This window comes from Equus caballus, chromosome 22 (genome assembly GCF_041296265.1).
Source record: "Equus caballus isolate H_3958 breed thoroughbred chromosome 22, TB-T2T, whole genome shotgun sequence".
NCBI classification, from domain to species: Eukaryota; Metazoa; Chordata; class Mammalia; order Perissodactyla; family Equidae; genus Equus; species Equus caballus.
Window position 1 is genome coordinate 7300209 of NC_091705.1, and position 16297 is coordinate 7316505.

The following is a 16297-nucleotide window of genomic DNA, read 5'->3' on the forward strand; positions in this document are numbered from 1 at the left end:
ATGGTATGGGACTCACAGGGTGTGGTCCCGTACGACCGTGCAGCTTCCTCTTGTTTGGCACACTCATCTCCAACACTCCTTCCTGGAGCCCAGCTGCCCTGCTCTGAGGAGCCCAAGCCACATGGTGTGGTGACAGGTAGGTGCCCCCATCTGCAGCCGCAGCTGAACCCAGTCCTCGAGTCATCCTGGCTCAGGAGCCAGACAGATGAGTGACAAGACTCTAGGTCATTCTAGCTCCCAAACATGGAGCCACCTCCAGCCATTTGAGTCTTCCCAGCTGAGGCCTCAGACACGTGGAATGAAGACCAGCTATCTTTGCTGTGCCCCGTCTAAATCCATGAACATAATGAAATGGTTGTTTAATGTCACTAAGTTTCAAGTGGATTTTTACACTGCAGTAGATAATCAGAATAAACCTTATTTGACACCCAGAAAACTGGCTCGGAGAGGTTTGGTGACCTGCCCAGGACTGCAGTGCTGGGTCTCCAGGGATGCGGGATCTGAAGCGGGTCTGTCAGGCCCTTCGCCCCAAGCCCCTTCTCTGGCACTACACTGCCCTTATGAAGAGACACCTCTGTGAGAAGACATTTTCCTCTGTTTGTCATGAGGCTAGAAGGAACCTTTAAAAATCAGCTTGTCCAGGGGCTGGCCCCGTGGCCGAGTGGTTAAGTTCGCGTGCTCCACTGCAGGCGGCCCAGTGTTTCGTTGGTTCGAATCCTGGGCGCGGACATGACACTGCTCGTCAAACCACACTGAGGCGGCGTCCCACATACCACAACTAAAAGGGCCCACAACGAAGAATATACAACTATGTACCGGGGGGGCTTTGGGGAGAAAAAGGAAAAAATAAAATCTTTAAAAAAAAAAAAAAACAGCTTGTCCACTCCCCTGCCACCAAACAGGCCAATATTGAAACTATGTCATTATCAAGTCTTGCTCAATTTCCTTTGATAATCTCTTTTGGTGGTTTATTAATTCTTTGGCCTCATCCAGGGTTCTGCAAACTATGGCGTGTGGGGCAAATGCAGCCTGCCACCCAGTTTTGTAAATCAAGTTTTATTGTATCACAGCCACACTCAATTATTTACTTATTGTCTGTAGGTGTTTTTGTGCTAGAATGTCAATAACCCTATAGCCCACAAAACCTAAAATATTTACTGTCTGATTACTAAAGCATTTGCTGAACCCTGGTTGATCTAAATTTCTCCCGCTACTTACAGAGAAAGCTGCTCAGCTGTCATACTTGGCCCTTGATTGCCAAGGCCTGGCCCCCCAGGACACCTTTTCCCAGGTGATGACATCCAGCCATGTGGCTTGATTAATCTTAAAGTGTGTCTTTTGTAGAGAGTATAAATTTGAGTCTTGCTGTCTTATTCAGTCTGGCAGTCTCTGCTCTTGGATGCGAGTATTAACTTAGTTCATTTATAATTAATGGAGTTTTAGATATGGCTAGATCTGTGTCGGCCATTTTGCTATTTGTGTTCCATTTCATCTAGTTTTTCCTCCTCTGTTTCTCTTTTTTCTGCCTTTTTTGTGTTAATTAAATATTTGATTAAATTTACAGTTTAACATCTCAGAATTTCTTGGCTGTTGCTCAGGGCGATGAGTCCCACACCCAAGGTTATAAATTCTAATATTTTTTTAAAAGCTAATCTCTGCTACTGTCCATGAAGATGGCTATGAAGTCAGCATCAGGCTGAATTATGTTCAAGTCTCAAACAAAGTGAGTAAAACCTTCAGAAGTTGTTCGTTTGAGAATTGACTGAACTAGTAAATTCTAGCTTATAATTTATTGAGATGCTTCTGTGTAATCCATGGAAAGGACCAGTTTCAACTATTATGAAACTTGACTGTAGGCCAGTAATTTCATAGAATTAGATCAATTATTGAGCTAAACCTCGGAGAAACCAGCTTTCAGGCACATAAAGATATAGTAAGACAGGAATTATCACCCACGCTATTGGTCCTTTAGTTCTCAGGCTTATTTATACTCACTGAAGTCTGAGTATAGGTGACAGACAAAAATGTTTGCTGATATGTACTTTGACCTATTTGCCTAGAAAAAATAAATCAGACTTTGTGGGCCATGTCTCCCTTGATCTGCCCTCTTAGATAGTGACTAGAACATTGCCACAGAGCCTGTGAGGACAAATGTTAATTGATTGATATTGACAGCTTTACTTTCATTGGACAAGAAGCATGTACAAAAGAATAATTAATGGATTGAGAAGATGGGTAAAGAAGGCAAGGAAAAGGAGGGGAACTAGCATTTATCAGGTCCTGGCCGTGTTCCCAGCAGAGTGCTAACAGTTTCTTTAAAATTGGTATAGGCACATGGGCCCTGCCTAACTCAAAGAGAGGCTGGGGGTATCCAGTGGGATAATGCACAGGAAAGTGCTTTGAGATCAAGTAAAGCACTAAAGGCCATGTTTTTGGCTGTGTGGCTAGAGCAGAGCTTGTGTCAGGAAGGTACTTCAGGAGAAGGGGAGTGAGGGATGCAGGACAAGGCAGGGGAAGAGGCTGGGTGAGCAGGCGGATGCAAATGAAGCCTAGCTGTAGCCTGATCCACGAGGAGCTCCGGAGTATGAATCACACCACAGAGCTGCCCTCAGCTGAGGCAGGAGGGGAGGGACATAACCTCTAGGGCACGGCAGCACTCATCTACTGAGGGCATTGGCTGCAGAAGAGGGTCGGCTGCGAGCTGTTAGCAGCCAACCCAGCAGCTGGCGTGGCTGTGCTGACCGATGAAGGAGAACTGGGGGGCGGGCACCAAGAGCGTCTACAACATGCTGTCTATCACGTACAAGTGGAGTAATTATCCCCAGGTTTAATATGCGTTTTTCCCCAGCCTGTGTGTTCTGGTGTTCAGGAAGTAGCAATGGTTCCCTATGGCAGGAGTAGGCAGCCGTGTGAGGCTGGGACAGGAGGCCACGCTGTGGAATCTGTGCAAGTGGATACAGGATTCCAGGTCTGGCCTATATGTCATCTATCTTCGTTTTATACGACATCCGTCTTACCTCATTTTACTTTCACAACATCCCTTTGAGGTAGATCGTAATAGTTCCACTTTACAGGAGGGAGGAAATTGAGGCTCAGAGAAGTTAAGCAACTTGCTTCTTCCAAGGTCCCTAAGCTAGTAAGTAATAGAACCAGGATTCAGACTGCCGCCTGAGCCTCCCCATCATGCCGTCTTAATTCTAACACACGGGAGGGTTTTAAGCAGAGGAAGGACACAGTTACTTATAAATGTGTAACGGTAACCAGAGCACCCACGTGGAAAATGGGCTGGAAGGAACCTGTTGGGAGGTTGTTGTAATGGTCTGGGTGTGAGAGGAGGGGCCGTGGCTGTAGTGATGGAGGGGAGGGGCCAGACTGAGGCAAATGGACCAAACTTCATGGTGAGTGAGGGCGGCGTCGGGAAGGATGTCCAAGCTGCAGGCTTGCGTGTCTGTGTAGAGAGAGCTGTCGTTGCAGAAAGAGGAGCCAGCTCCAGGGAGGTCGTTCTTTCTGCTGGGACGCAGCAGCCTCAGCATTCATGGTGTTTGACTTTTTCCTTGGCCAGAACCTTAACCTCAACAAGGCGGTGAATTTCAGTGACCACCTTCTGAGCAGTGTCACCGAGGCGGGTAACGGGCTGTTCGGCAGCAGGTCGAGCTCCGGTGAGTTGTACCCTTCCAGTGATTTTAAAACAATTGACCAGGAGTACACTGACTTGGCAAGGATGGCAGAGAATTGCCTAAAATTTGCCAGCCCAACCCAGATGTCTGATGTTTCCCTTCCAGGCATTTCCCTCCTCTGGCTTCCCCAGGCAGGGGTGAGACTTTGGAAATCTTTCACAGAACCTGGGGAGATAAACTTGGGGGGTTGCTCTTTGGGGCCTAAAGCCTGCAGCCCCTTCTATAGCCCTGCTTCCCACCCATCCTCTGGTTTCCGGACCGAGAGGAGTGGCTCAGGAGTCCTTCCTGCCAGCTTTAATCAAATAGAAATTGCTGTAAAAGCTGTTTGATCCTTCTGACTTCCTGAGGGACATGGTGGTGGAGTGGCTCTTCACATGTGGAGAGTGGCAGGGGGCTTCACTTTGGTCTTCTGCTCTTTGTCATTCCAGTGAGTGACTACAGCCACAGCACCTCAGACACCACTGAAAACGTTAAGAGGACAAAGAATTTCAAGACCAAGAAATTTGAAGAAAAGAAGGGGCACCTTACAGTATGTGTACCCCTTGGTCCTTAGCTGTCCTATTTAGCCTATCTACTTAACATTTTGAGATTTTTTTAAATGGAAGAATACTTTTTGGGCCAGCCCTGGTGGCCTAGTGGTTAAGTGTGGCATGATCTGCTTTGGCAGCCCGGGTTCAGTTCCCTGGTGTGGACCTGCACTGCTCGTCTGTCAGTGGCCATGCACTGGTGGCAGCTCACATACAAAAAGAGGAAGATTGGCAGTAGATATTAGCTCAGGACAAATCTTCCTCAGAGAAAAAAGAAAAAGAAGAAGAATACTTTTCGTTTTCTGTTCCTTTTTGATAACAGTGTGTTTTTATTTTATGGAGGCAAAATCCTTTAAAATTATGAATTAGAATTATTTTAAAGTCCTCATCAGTTCTGTTAATCACCTGTTTCCTCCAGGGTCAGTTCTGTCTGCTGGTCTTTCTCTTCTTGTTTTTGGTTTATCTCAAATCTGTGCTGATCCTTGGTTGTCAGGTCATGTTGACAAATAAAGGGCTAGTTTGATTAGCACAGGTGCCTGGCATGGGTGCCCAGCATGGGTACGTATGTGGGCCTGAAGTCGCTGTGTGGGTGGCTGGGCATGCTGGGATTGCCCTGAGGGTGTGTGGGCGGGACAGGGAGCAGCAGAAAGCCTTGGGCCCACTAAGTTGCCAGTGGATGAAGGCCTTCCCTCTGGGTGAGGGTGGTGCTGTGACATGCTCTAGTGGGTCTCATTCCTGGATGGAACTGTCTTTCCTTCTTTGTCCCACCAAAGCCTGTCCTGTGTCTGTTGTAGAGGTCTGGGCTCTGCCTTCTCCCTTCTTGGGCCCCAGTGCTCTCAGTAGAAGGTGTTTAGTTGTGCTGCTGGCTGTTGAAGACCTCGCACACATGCACACACACTCACATATACACACTCACAACACAAGCACACAAACACACACGCTCACGCTCACCTGTCCCCGGTGCTCAGAACTTAACCTTGGAGAGGAGGCATTTGCCTCGAGGGTTGAGCCTGGGCACGTGGGACTGACAGTATGAATATTTTGTGGCAGTGGAAATGACCACGTTCTGTAATCCTGCAGCCTGAAAACAGGCTCCTGCTGAAGGAAGTCGGACCCACAGGGGGAGGAAGAGTCTCTGTGATTGAACAGCTGCTTGACGAAGTAAGTGCAGCCAAAAGAGCCAGTCTCCCTGGGGATTTCAGCCTGGTGTTTCGCTTCTGTCTCTTTCATATGGAAGTTCTGTTCAATACTGTGATAGTCACAGTGCCATTTCATTAAAATCTGAGAATGGATTAAATGGCTAATCAAAAGCTTTACGTGAGTTGTTACCTGTTGCTAGTTTTTATAGCAATGAAAATAGGCAGAAAAGTGCATGTGAGCCCAAACAACATGCATGAGAGTGTACAGAATCCCTGGCCTGTGACCCCGTGTGACCTTCATGTTACCTAAAGAAGCGAGATTGTAGGGGTGCCTGCCCCTCCTTCTGTGGGGAACAGAAGTTTTATCGCTTGAGTGACTTGGCAGCTCTGTCCGTTATAGGTTGGGTCTTGGGATTCCTGCTTCTCTTTTGATTCAAAGCAGTTTGGTTCCATCAGGGAAGTTTGTTAGACCAAAAGGATGGCACTTGGATGCTGTTGAGTGCAGGGTGTTGTGACCAGGTGTCCTTGTCCATGTGCTGCAGGGAGCAGATCCCAACTGCAGTAATGATGAAGATCGACCTCTTCTCACCGTGGCTGTTATGAATAAGCACCATGAAGCAATTCCAGTTCTTGTGCAGAGAGGAGCAGACATCGACCAGCAGTGGGGACCGTAAGTGAAGCACCCTGAAAGAAGGGTTCTGGCGCCATGTCACAGGCAGCTAGTGCCTCCCGGGGCTCTGCTGCAGCAGAATCAGTCTACATGCACGCTCTGTTCAAGCTGAACCACTTAAGAATCATTTTAACCCATGTTGGCCTTAATAATAGACATAAATGCTTCTATTTTCCAAATCTGGGTAAAACAATTTTTAAAAATAGACTATTGGATTGCCTAATTTTTAGTAGCTTTTATAAATGACAATACATTTTATCAACTCACAAATTTATACTGTTGTGGGGCCATCAAATCCTTAGGCCTTGACGTGTTAAGCAGTGTTTGCATCATGATCTGAGTTGTCAAGACCGAGAAGGGAGGAGAGGCCTCAGTGTATTCCTTATAGAAATATACCCATGAAGTTAATGTACACAGAAAACCTTCTGTGGTTGTCTCTGGATTCCACTACCACTGAGGAGGGGACCTGTACCTCTGAGTTCGCCACATCATCTCCTGGTGCCTTGGTTTTGCCAGCTGTGAAACAGGATGGAGAGATACCATGGCATGTTGGGTGGTCTTGTTACTTTCCCATCTTGGTGCTGTGTAGCCTCATGATCTCTCCCAGCCTTGTGATTCTAGGATTCTCTTGCAAATTGCTTTGGAAAACTGGGGTGGAAAGTTCCTTGAGTATGGGTCCTTCATGTTAACGGCTTATATCCTGCTGACGACATTGTTGAACTAGAAGTCTTCTAGAGAAATTGCAGGTCTGACACTACTACCTCTTATTGTTAAGACAGGGCCGAGGTCTGGGTCAGTGACTCGTCCACTGCGTGTGTCAAGCCAGCACAAGGGCCAAAAGTTAAATTGCTTTGCTTCTGTTTTTCTCTGTTTCAAAATTTCCTCCAGTGTTTTTATTTAAAATATATCCCTGTTAATTTTTCTGTGTGTGTTTTTATCAGTTTCTGTCCAATAGGACAACTGTATCAGTAGACATGACCCCTTTTTTAGTTTTATTTTATAGCAGGCTGTTTGGCATGTTGGCGTACATATTTGATGGCTGGAATGTACTTTCCCAAATTTTCTTAGGGTTCATATTCATCATACATTGTCAACTTCATTTATCCCACACTTGTATTATCACTATCAATAAAATAATGCTACCTTGTTTTGTGTTAAAGTATACTTTATATTTTTATAATTCAGACAAGCTTTTCTTATAGCATTTAAAGATAATGCTTGTGGTTGATACAAAAATCTCTTGAGCACATTTTGAATTGATGCTGAAGTATGGTGAGTTTTGGCTTTATGAAAAGTCCAGCTAAGGATGAAACTACTCTGGACATGGAACAAATTACCAGTTTTTCTTTGGTGTTCCTCAGTTTCCATGTTTGCTTCATCACCATTCTACAAATTGACATTTATCCATATGTGATCGCATTGCATTTCTACTGCGTCTAACCCTGTGGTTATACCAACTATCCGCATGGTGCATAATACTCCTTTGTCACTCCTGCTGCGTTATCATGGTTACTATTAGCAGAATTTAGCTCACATGGTGGTGGGTGGGGAGCTAGACTGGAGTCCCTCCCCCACAAGAGATCACAGAGCTCTCTTCTTCCTTTTCAGTTTATGCCAATAGAAGAAAGCAGATTTTCCACTGAGAGCCAAGTTCTGCTAACTCTGGTTTATATTTGTTAGTTTGAAGTATTTAGGCCTGGGTCACCCTGGCCTCTGCCCCACAGCTGGACCTCTGTCGATCCAGGAACACGACCTCAAGTTTCCATCACCCTACTGCTCTTCAGGCATAAGCCATCCAAAGATCTGGCTTTCCTGTAAAAGAGGCTCCATGAATTGTCCTGTAGCAAACCAGGATTAAAACGCTCTTTCCCACCCTGAACTTGTTTGGCTAGTGGAGAGAAGCAGCCGGGATGGTCTCCACACAAGAGAACTTCCATTGAATAGCTTGGTGAGCGGGAAGCCCCTTCCTTGTTTCCTTGTTTCTGGTGACGTGTGTGTATCACTCCTCCCAGAATAAACTCATATTCTGTAACAGAAAAGAAACAGCTAAGGAGAAGTACATATCCTCCACCAAAGCTGGTACCACTTGCCAGCAGACTTCAGAAGCACTGTTGCAAAGTCTCATTGGGAGAGGAACATAGAGAAGTGTTTGCTTTGGGACAATAGCGGTCCTTCATGGCAGTTTCAAACACTCTGTTAGCTCTGCCCCAGCAGCCAGGTGAGGAAATGGCAACCATCAATCTACTTCTTAGACGTTCAGCTGTGGAGATTTGTTCTATTAGGTAATTCAAGATTTACAAAGAGAATGTACCTTAATCCACCATGGTACTTAGATTTGAATAAACAGTTTGAGTTTGTGCATTAATAGTAAAGTTTCTTTAAAATACACATTCATGGAACACTACAGTGTACCTGCTGTACAGAGCATGTTCTAGAAGACCTGATGAGGTAATACCAAGCTACTCACAGGAACAAACTCACAGGGTGTCACCTCTACTCCGAAGCATGGGGTTCTGATGAGAAAGTGTATTCCATCCAGTGCCCTTGCCATATCGAAGTTAGGTTGTTTGGGGAGCAATGTACAAAATTAGAGTTGGCAGAGTCACAATTTATTATTTTCCCAAACTGAACTGTGTATATCCTGTGGTTACACAGGAAATAGCCCGCGCAGAAATCCAGCCATCAGCACTAGCCACCTACCCACCCCCATTCAGGGAATAGAATGCATAGTCTGCTCTTAGTTTGGGAAGAGTTATGAAGGAAGAGGATCGTATGTCTACTTAGGAGATGCGACAACCCCATGAATATATCTAAGTTCAAATGGTAAATGCCTTATAAAGACCCAAGGAACTCGAGGGGTGAAGTGACACAGTAAGCCATATGCCACTAGGGAGGAAGGAAAGATGAAAGATAAGGAGATTGGTGTCATTGGTATGACTGAGGCATCCTTTGTCAGTGCTCCCATCGCATGCTGTGCACTCACAGCTACGTCCTCAGCTCCCTGAGAGAGGAACAAGCACTGTGTCACATGTGACATGATGGCCCTGGCAACAATGGGGGCACCAGACTGACACTCAAATATGTACTGAGTAGATGAACAAATAATCAGAGTGACTGAGAGCTGGGCAGAGGTAATCTGAAAGACCTCATGAGAAGTGTAAACTTTGAAGGTGAACACTGAGGATTGTGCTAAAGGACAGGGGGAAATAGACTCTTCTGTGGTGACAGAGGACAGTCTGGAGACAGGAGAGAGCAAAATGTGGAGAAAATGAACATTGTCTTCTTGCTAGGTCTTTCATCTATAAAATGGGGAGAATAATACTTGTGTCATAGAGTTGGTTGGAGGGTGAAATGAGATCATGTATTTGTAGAGCCTATGAAGAGCCTAATAGTTAGACATTAATAAATGGTAGCAGTCATGATGCTGTGATTATGAAAAAGATTGATCACCAGGCTTTGAATGCAAAGTATTGACCGCACGATGATTGCCATAGGATATGGGGAAGAGCATGAGTTGGGCCTGGGAGAATAGTCATGGCAGTGCCTTAAAATAACAGAAGCCTAAGGGCTGGCCCCATGGCCGAGTGGTTAAGTTCGCGCTCTCCACTGCAGGCAGCCCAGTGTTTCGTTGGTTCGAATCCTGGGCGCGGACATGGCACTGCTCATCAAACCATGCTGAGGCAGTGTCCCACATGCCACAACTAGAAGGACCCACAACGAAGAATATACAGCTATGTACCGGGGGCCTTTGGGGAGAAAAAGGAAAAAAAAATATAATAAAATCTTTAAAAAGAACATAAACCTTGGGTGAAAGGGTTAGAACTGGTTAATAAAATGTAAATTAATTTAAGTTCTAAGTTCTATTGTTAATACATGTCACCAAGTCTTCCTAAGCCTGAGTTTTCATATTAAAGAAAGGGTATGATGTATTCTTTTAATACACCAAACTCTAGGAAGATGAACTTGATAAGTGCTTCTCATACTCTAATGTGCATATGAATCACTCAATGATCTTGATAAAATTCAGTAGATCTGAGGGAAGGAGGCTGAGATTCTGTATTTCTAACATGCTCTCAGGTGATGCCAATGGTCCAGGTGCCACAGTTTGAGTAGCAAGGATCTAGAGACTGTTCTTAATATGCAAGAGACAACTCAACATGGCCCTTGGTAAGGAGATGACCTCACAATGCTGTTGGACACAAGGGATGTTTCCCCTGTACCCGACAGGTCAGTTATATTGATCTGATAAAACTACTACTAAATAATATCATCACTGCCAACAACAACAGTATCAAGGCCGATCCACAAATTTAGTTATTTGAAGGAACTGTCTGTGTAGAACCAATGGGCAAATCTTTGGAAATTCTGTCGTAGGCACATAGCTTTGACATTTTCACCTATTTCCTCTGGAGAAATATGAGGACAAACTAGCTGATCACACCATTCAGATTTCCTTGACACCAGGAGCCTCGGCCAAATAAGTTATTTAAGTAGCTGAAATTATGTGAATGATAAGATCTAAAATTAGGTAAGATCTAACATCATGAGGGTGGTTTGATGCTTAGAGTGCTGTTGCGGTTAAAATCAGTGACAGTACTGAGTTTCTAATTTACTGTAGAAAATGGAAAGCCATCTCTTTAACTGGACAGTTCAGTTTCTGATGCCCAAAGCAGGCAGAGGATTTCCCTTGCACAGTTGGATAGTGGAATTTATACTCATTTTTACCTGAAATTCTTGCAACTCACGGGTTTCAATCTCGAAGACAATACCTCTTCCCTTAATTTGTTTGTCTGTTCATTCTTTTCATTGATGTTTCGTTTTACTGGTGGTTATTGAGCACCTGCAATGTGCCAGTCACTATTCTGGGTGATGGACATACAGCAGTGACGAAGACAAAGTTCCTTCTGTCATGAAGCTTACAGTTTAGTGGAAGACCCAGACAATAAACAAGTAAGCAAACGGATAAGTAATTTTAGAGAATAAGTGCTACGAAGAAAATAAAGCCAGACAGGAGAGGAGAGAGTGTGGTCAGGAGAGGCTCCACCCCTACCCCCCAGGACCAGAGACACAGAATTCATCTGGAACGGACTTGCTTTAGGCGCAGAACCGTACTGGGGAGTTTGTTCACCAACTTCATTCATTTTTGGTCCATGCAAAGTGAGATTGCCTTATTTGTGATTTTTAAATTGTGTATGTTTATGAAAACATTTCTTACACGCCAAATAACATTGTAATTTTATCAAAGTAAGATGTGCACATGACTCAGAAATCAAGTCCTCTGGAAGGACTTAGCAGACCTCCTCCACCCTTCCTTCCTCCCAAGTCTTTGTCCTCAGGAACAACTATATTTAAATATCTTAAAGTTCTCCTGGGAGTAAACTACATCTCTGTCACTTAATAATACACTTAAACTGATAATTCCCGATTTAGCATGCTTAGACATTTTCTGTTGATTCTTGCCGTGACAGGTGATGATTCGGCTCGATGACTCCACCTGATCATTTCTACCCCCACCTTCAAGTTTTGATCATTCTATTACTACTTTTCGTTCCTTTATTGATTACTGTTATAACTATAAATACAATGCCTAAACTGCTATATTTTGACCGTCATCTTTCAATGGTGTCTTTAACTACGTTGTATGTAAGTGTATATAAGTGTATATCAGGTCTCCCTCCCTCTCCTTCCATCTCACAACTTGATTAGCCTATGCTTACTCTTTACAAAGCTGATCACAATTATATTTACTTGGGTTAACATAAGACTTCCATTCTTTGTCCAAAAATTGATTCCAATAGTTGAAAACCACAAAGAGCAATTGCATTATAATGTTACATAAATATTGTTCATTGCAGAACCAAGTAGTATGTGTGATTACAGTTTCCTGTTTGTGGGTTCGAGATAATGACCCCCAGCCCACTCAAAGTAGAATTTTCTTAGCAGAAATGTCAAATGAATTCTCCTTACACATCATGAATTATTCAAAATCATGTCGCATTTCATTTTCTTTTATAAACCATGAATAACTTGTGTAATCTTTGATTTTCCTGGAATTCCTGATTGCCTTTGTTTTTTCTGGTTTGAAAAAGAGCATGTCTTCACCACATCCATAATCCTATCTGATTTCTTACTTTTTCAATGCCATTCTCCTTAGAGACATTCTTCTTGGAGTACAGGTTTCCCCCACTATCCAAAACTAGAGCATGCCTATGAAATCTTTCATAAGCTAAAATAGCATAAAATGAAGAAGCAACTACCATTAATTTATATGGGTAAATTTTTGAGTGTTCTCAGACCTAAAAAATAACCTACCAAAATAAATCAAGGTAAAACACAGACGCTGATAGACCCAGTTCAAAACTTTGGCGTTTTGATGCTGAGATGCTGAGTCTAGTTCCTGGGAAAGGAGCTCGGTGGCTCCATGCTCGCTGCTCCAGGTGCCTGCTGCCTCTGTAATAGTTGGCAAGTGCTACTTTTTTTCGCACAAGAGAAAATCCTCCTCGAATTTTTTGCAGTTAGTGAAAACAGGTACCAACCACTGCAAGTCTTTTGTAAAAGTGAAGTGGCATGACGCGAACTTTCGGATAGTGGGGCAAGCCTGGATACTTCCTACTCGGGTTTGCTAACACTCTCCAGCCCTGCCGCACACGGGTCAGTGTGGGATTCCTTTTCACTTGAATCCACCTGTAGTTGTTGCTCACATTTTCCTCTTTACTGGCTTGGACCCTTGTCAGGCTGCAGTGTGGCCTCAGGCAACTTCTTCAGAAAGGCTGTGTAGAAGAACCTTCCTGAGTCCTTGAATGTCCCAAAATGACTTTCTTTTGTCTTCACTCTTGATTAATACTTTGGCTGATATTAATTTCTGTATTCAAATAATTTTCTGTCAAGTCTTAGACAGCCTTGTTCTCTTGATTTCTAGCGTCCAGCATAGCCCATGAAAATTCTACAGCAAATTCCTGTTCATTTGTGACCTATCGTTTGTTCTTTCTGGAAGCGTTTGTCCTCGAGGTTCTGAAATTTCACAAGGGTGTTTTTGATGTGCTATTCTTCATTCACCCAGTTGGCCCTTTCAGTCCGAAAAGTCACATCTTTCTTCAGCTCAGGGGACATTTCTTCTATTATCTCTTTGGTATTTTCTCCCCTCCATTTTTTCTGTTCTTTCCTAGGATATCTATTAGTTGGATGGTGGACCTCTTGAAGTGATCCCCTGTATCTTCCTTTTTTCCGTGTTTTTCATCTCCATTTTTCTTTCTAAGAGATTTTTATTAACCCTTCTATTGAATACTTTTTATTTCAACAATCATATTTTTACTTTCTAAGAACTACTTTTTGTTCGGATTTTTTCTTCCTCTTAGCCTCATGTTTTTGTCCAGTGTTGTCTTCAGTCATTCTGAGGATACCACACAGGTGTTCGTCTGCTTTCACTCTCTTATGTTTTTGTGTCTTGGTTTTTCTCTTTGAGGCTGCAGGTTTTTCTCAGATGTCTGTGACCCTTTGTTGTCCTTCCACGTTTGGGATGGGGAACGGGCTGGCTGAGCGGGAATTCCGTGTGTGTGAGTGGAGCTCGTCCACTGGGGAGTTTTGTGGGTAGCTGAAGCTGCTCTCAGGCTGGGACAAGTGGAAGGCTTCCCTCTGGCCGTGGCACTTGCTGGCCTGGTTCTCACCAGAGGCTCCATGTATCTTCTTCAGAGAAGCCACCTTCCTTTTTCTCCCTTGGGATAAATTTCTGGCTGCAGGCACAGCTGCAGGTGTGGGGGTGGGGTGGTGAAGTCAAGGGCAAGGGCAGGGCCTGGGAGAATGCAGAGCTTCAATTTCTCATCCCATTTCTCTCCAATCATGACTTCCACATTCCGTCACTCCTGCCGCCTCCGATCAGGAGCCTTTCCTGAGTTCTCAATGCAGGTACCACCGCATCCTCCATTTCAGCCATCCACTGCTCCCTCACTGGGCCAAACCTGACCAGGCAAGGTGGAGAGACAGTCTGGCATACAGCAAAATATGCTCTGTCTGACCTCCCAGGCTTGCCCTCTGGGTTCTAATTGGTGTTTCCTTTCATATCATACAAGCCAAATTCTCTGAAGCCAAGGTCGTTTTCCCTGCTCAAGAATAGGAGCCTCAGCCCTGAAAGGTTATTATCATATAGACAAGGCCCAAGAGGTTCAAGCAAGGGTGAGACTATGTCCAGTATGTTCCATATGTTACAATATGTTCTGGCAGGAAGTTTATTAAAATGGTATTTATTAGCATCTATTAAATCAGTTACAAAACAGATCCTTATGTGGTTTCTCACTTTAAAAAAATGAGTGTGTTTATAGACTTTTCAGTTTCTGTCTAATATCAAAGCTTACCCACCAACACAGTATTCTCCAAGGGAAGAGGCAGAGAGAGGAGACTCAAGAGATTGTCCCAGGTTAGTTATATAGGTCAGTGGGTGAAACCAAGGCCCCTTAGGTCATGTGCCTCCTCTCCAATTTCTTGATGATGCTAAAGATTTAGGATGATTTGTTCCCCCCAAACAGGCTCCAAAATACAGCTCTTCATGAAGCAACTCTGCTTGGCCTGGCAGGAAGGGAGTCCATCGCTGCTTTACTGCGGTACGTTCCCTGGCCTCTGGGGGAGACTTCTGAGGGCCACAGTGATCCCTCTGCTGACGTGTGATGATTTCGGAGGGCCCTGAACAGTCAACCTTGTGAATGGGGGCCACCAGCATACGGTGGCTCCTGGGCACCAACGGCTTCTAAAAGCACAATGAAAATGTTGTCCCCCTTAAACACACTTGGTTGTAGGATTTTGATGCAATGGGGACCAATAGCCAGGATTGACATTGAACATTCGAAATCATAGAGCCTCTCAGAAGATCTCATGGTAGAGCCACTCTTGAGAGCTGGGGTCATGGTGGCCTCTTGGGGACAGGTTTGGGAAGGTGGGGCCAGGAGGGAAGAGCTAGGCCCTCAGATTCAAGTACCCGACTCCTTTTCTCCCCCATTTCCTTCATAGATGCAACGCAAGCATCCGAAAGAAGAACACAAGAGGCCAGACAGCGTACGACCTGGCTCTGGAAATCGGGGACGACCGCGTCACCTCGCTCTTTGCTGCTAAGCTCAGCCTGGATGACTCTTAGACCCAAGGGTCTCTGTGGGGCTTCACTGAAGGAAACGACCCAGCTCAGCCTGTTCTCCGTTCATTTCTTTCTGAAATGTGTGCTTGAGGTTTGGGAATTGAAGTTGAGAGGAACTCACAGATTTTTTTTTAAATTATACGACAGTGTAAGCCACCAAGACCACGTGGACGTTTCCCAATATGCCCTGGATGGTAGTGAAGTTAATGTATGGTTTCTAATGGTTTATTGCTGCTTATTTTAGAATTTTCTTTTAAGTTTATTTTCAATAAATAATAATTGCACATGGTTCAAAGTTAAAAAGGTATTATGTAGTAAAAAAAGCTTCCTCCCATCCCTGTCCCACAGCCACCCGCTTCCCCTCCTCAGAGGCACATGATGCCAGCGTCATCCGTGTTTTTCCAGCAGTAGTATAGGATTATGTAAGCACATGTATATAATACATGCATATGTACATAGAGAGTATACATGAACCATAAATAGAGATAACACGTATATAGCCTTTCCCCTCTTTTAAGACGAATAGTAGCAAAACACACACTGTCCGCATCTTGTTCTTTTGCTCAGTGTATCATCTAGGTGGTTCCAAATTAGTACATGAAGATTGAATGTATTTAAAATGTTTTTTTCTTATGTCGATCTCATCAATGTTCCTATTGTTATGGTTTGTTCTTTGATTGACAAGCTTTGAATAAACCATTTGCAGGAATGTGTAATTTTGTCTTATTTCCTTTTTCAGATGGTTATATCAATTTTTGGGTGGTAACTCTGCTGTGTTGAGGTTCCTAAATTGTTTCTGTTAGCGCATGTAAAGAGAATATTCATTAATTTAGAGTAATTAATTCAGCACAATAGATAGTAGACTTTGCTGGGGTGGTTGCTGTCATCACTGCCTGCGCTGTATTTCCCTGTGTGGGTGACTTTCCGTAGGGAGGACAGGCACAGAGTCGTTGGAGTCCAAGCCCCTGAGTGGGGTCAGGTGGTGCGAGTGCTGGCTTCCCCCGTCAGACCCTCGGTAGTCTGTGGTGGGAGGCCGCTACAAGGGGAGCCAGAGAGCCCCGCAGAGTGAGACCGTCTGGTTTGGTGGCTGAGGTGGTTCACACTGTGTCTACTTAGCGGGGATGACCTGTCCCAGAATTCTCTTCCTTTATGGTTCAGTTCATGGT

General features: G+C 44.4%; 1 protein-coding gene across 14 annotated transcripts in view; it reads left to right on the top strand.

Annotated features, from left to right (window-relative positions):
- Nucleotides 1-15847, top strand: part of DZANK1 (double zinc ribbon and ankyrin repeat domains 1) — an 89857-nt gene extending 74010 nt beyond the window's left edge. For all 14 annotated transcript variants that reach the window (XM_023626054.2, XM_023626050.2, XM_023626058.2 and 11 more), the window contains 7 exons: nt 1649-1723; nt 3563-3659; nt 4106-4206; nt 5285-5365; nt 5886-6013; nt 14533-14607; nt 15011-15847. In XM_023626054.2, coding sequence (XP_023481822.1) covers nt 1649-1723; nt 3563-3659; nt 4106-4206; nt 5285-5365; nt 5886-6013; nt 14533-14607; nt 15011-15134 — 681 coding nt within the window. In that variant the 3' untranslated portion in view covers nt 15135-15847. The remainder of the gene's footprint in view (nt 1-1648; nt 1724-3562; nt 3660-4105; nt 4207-5284; nt 5366-5885; nt 6014-14532; nt 14608-15010) is intronic.
- The last annotated feature ends 450 nt before the right edge of the window (nt 15848-16297 follow it).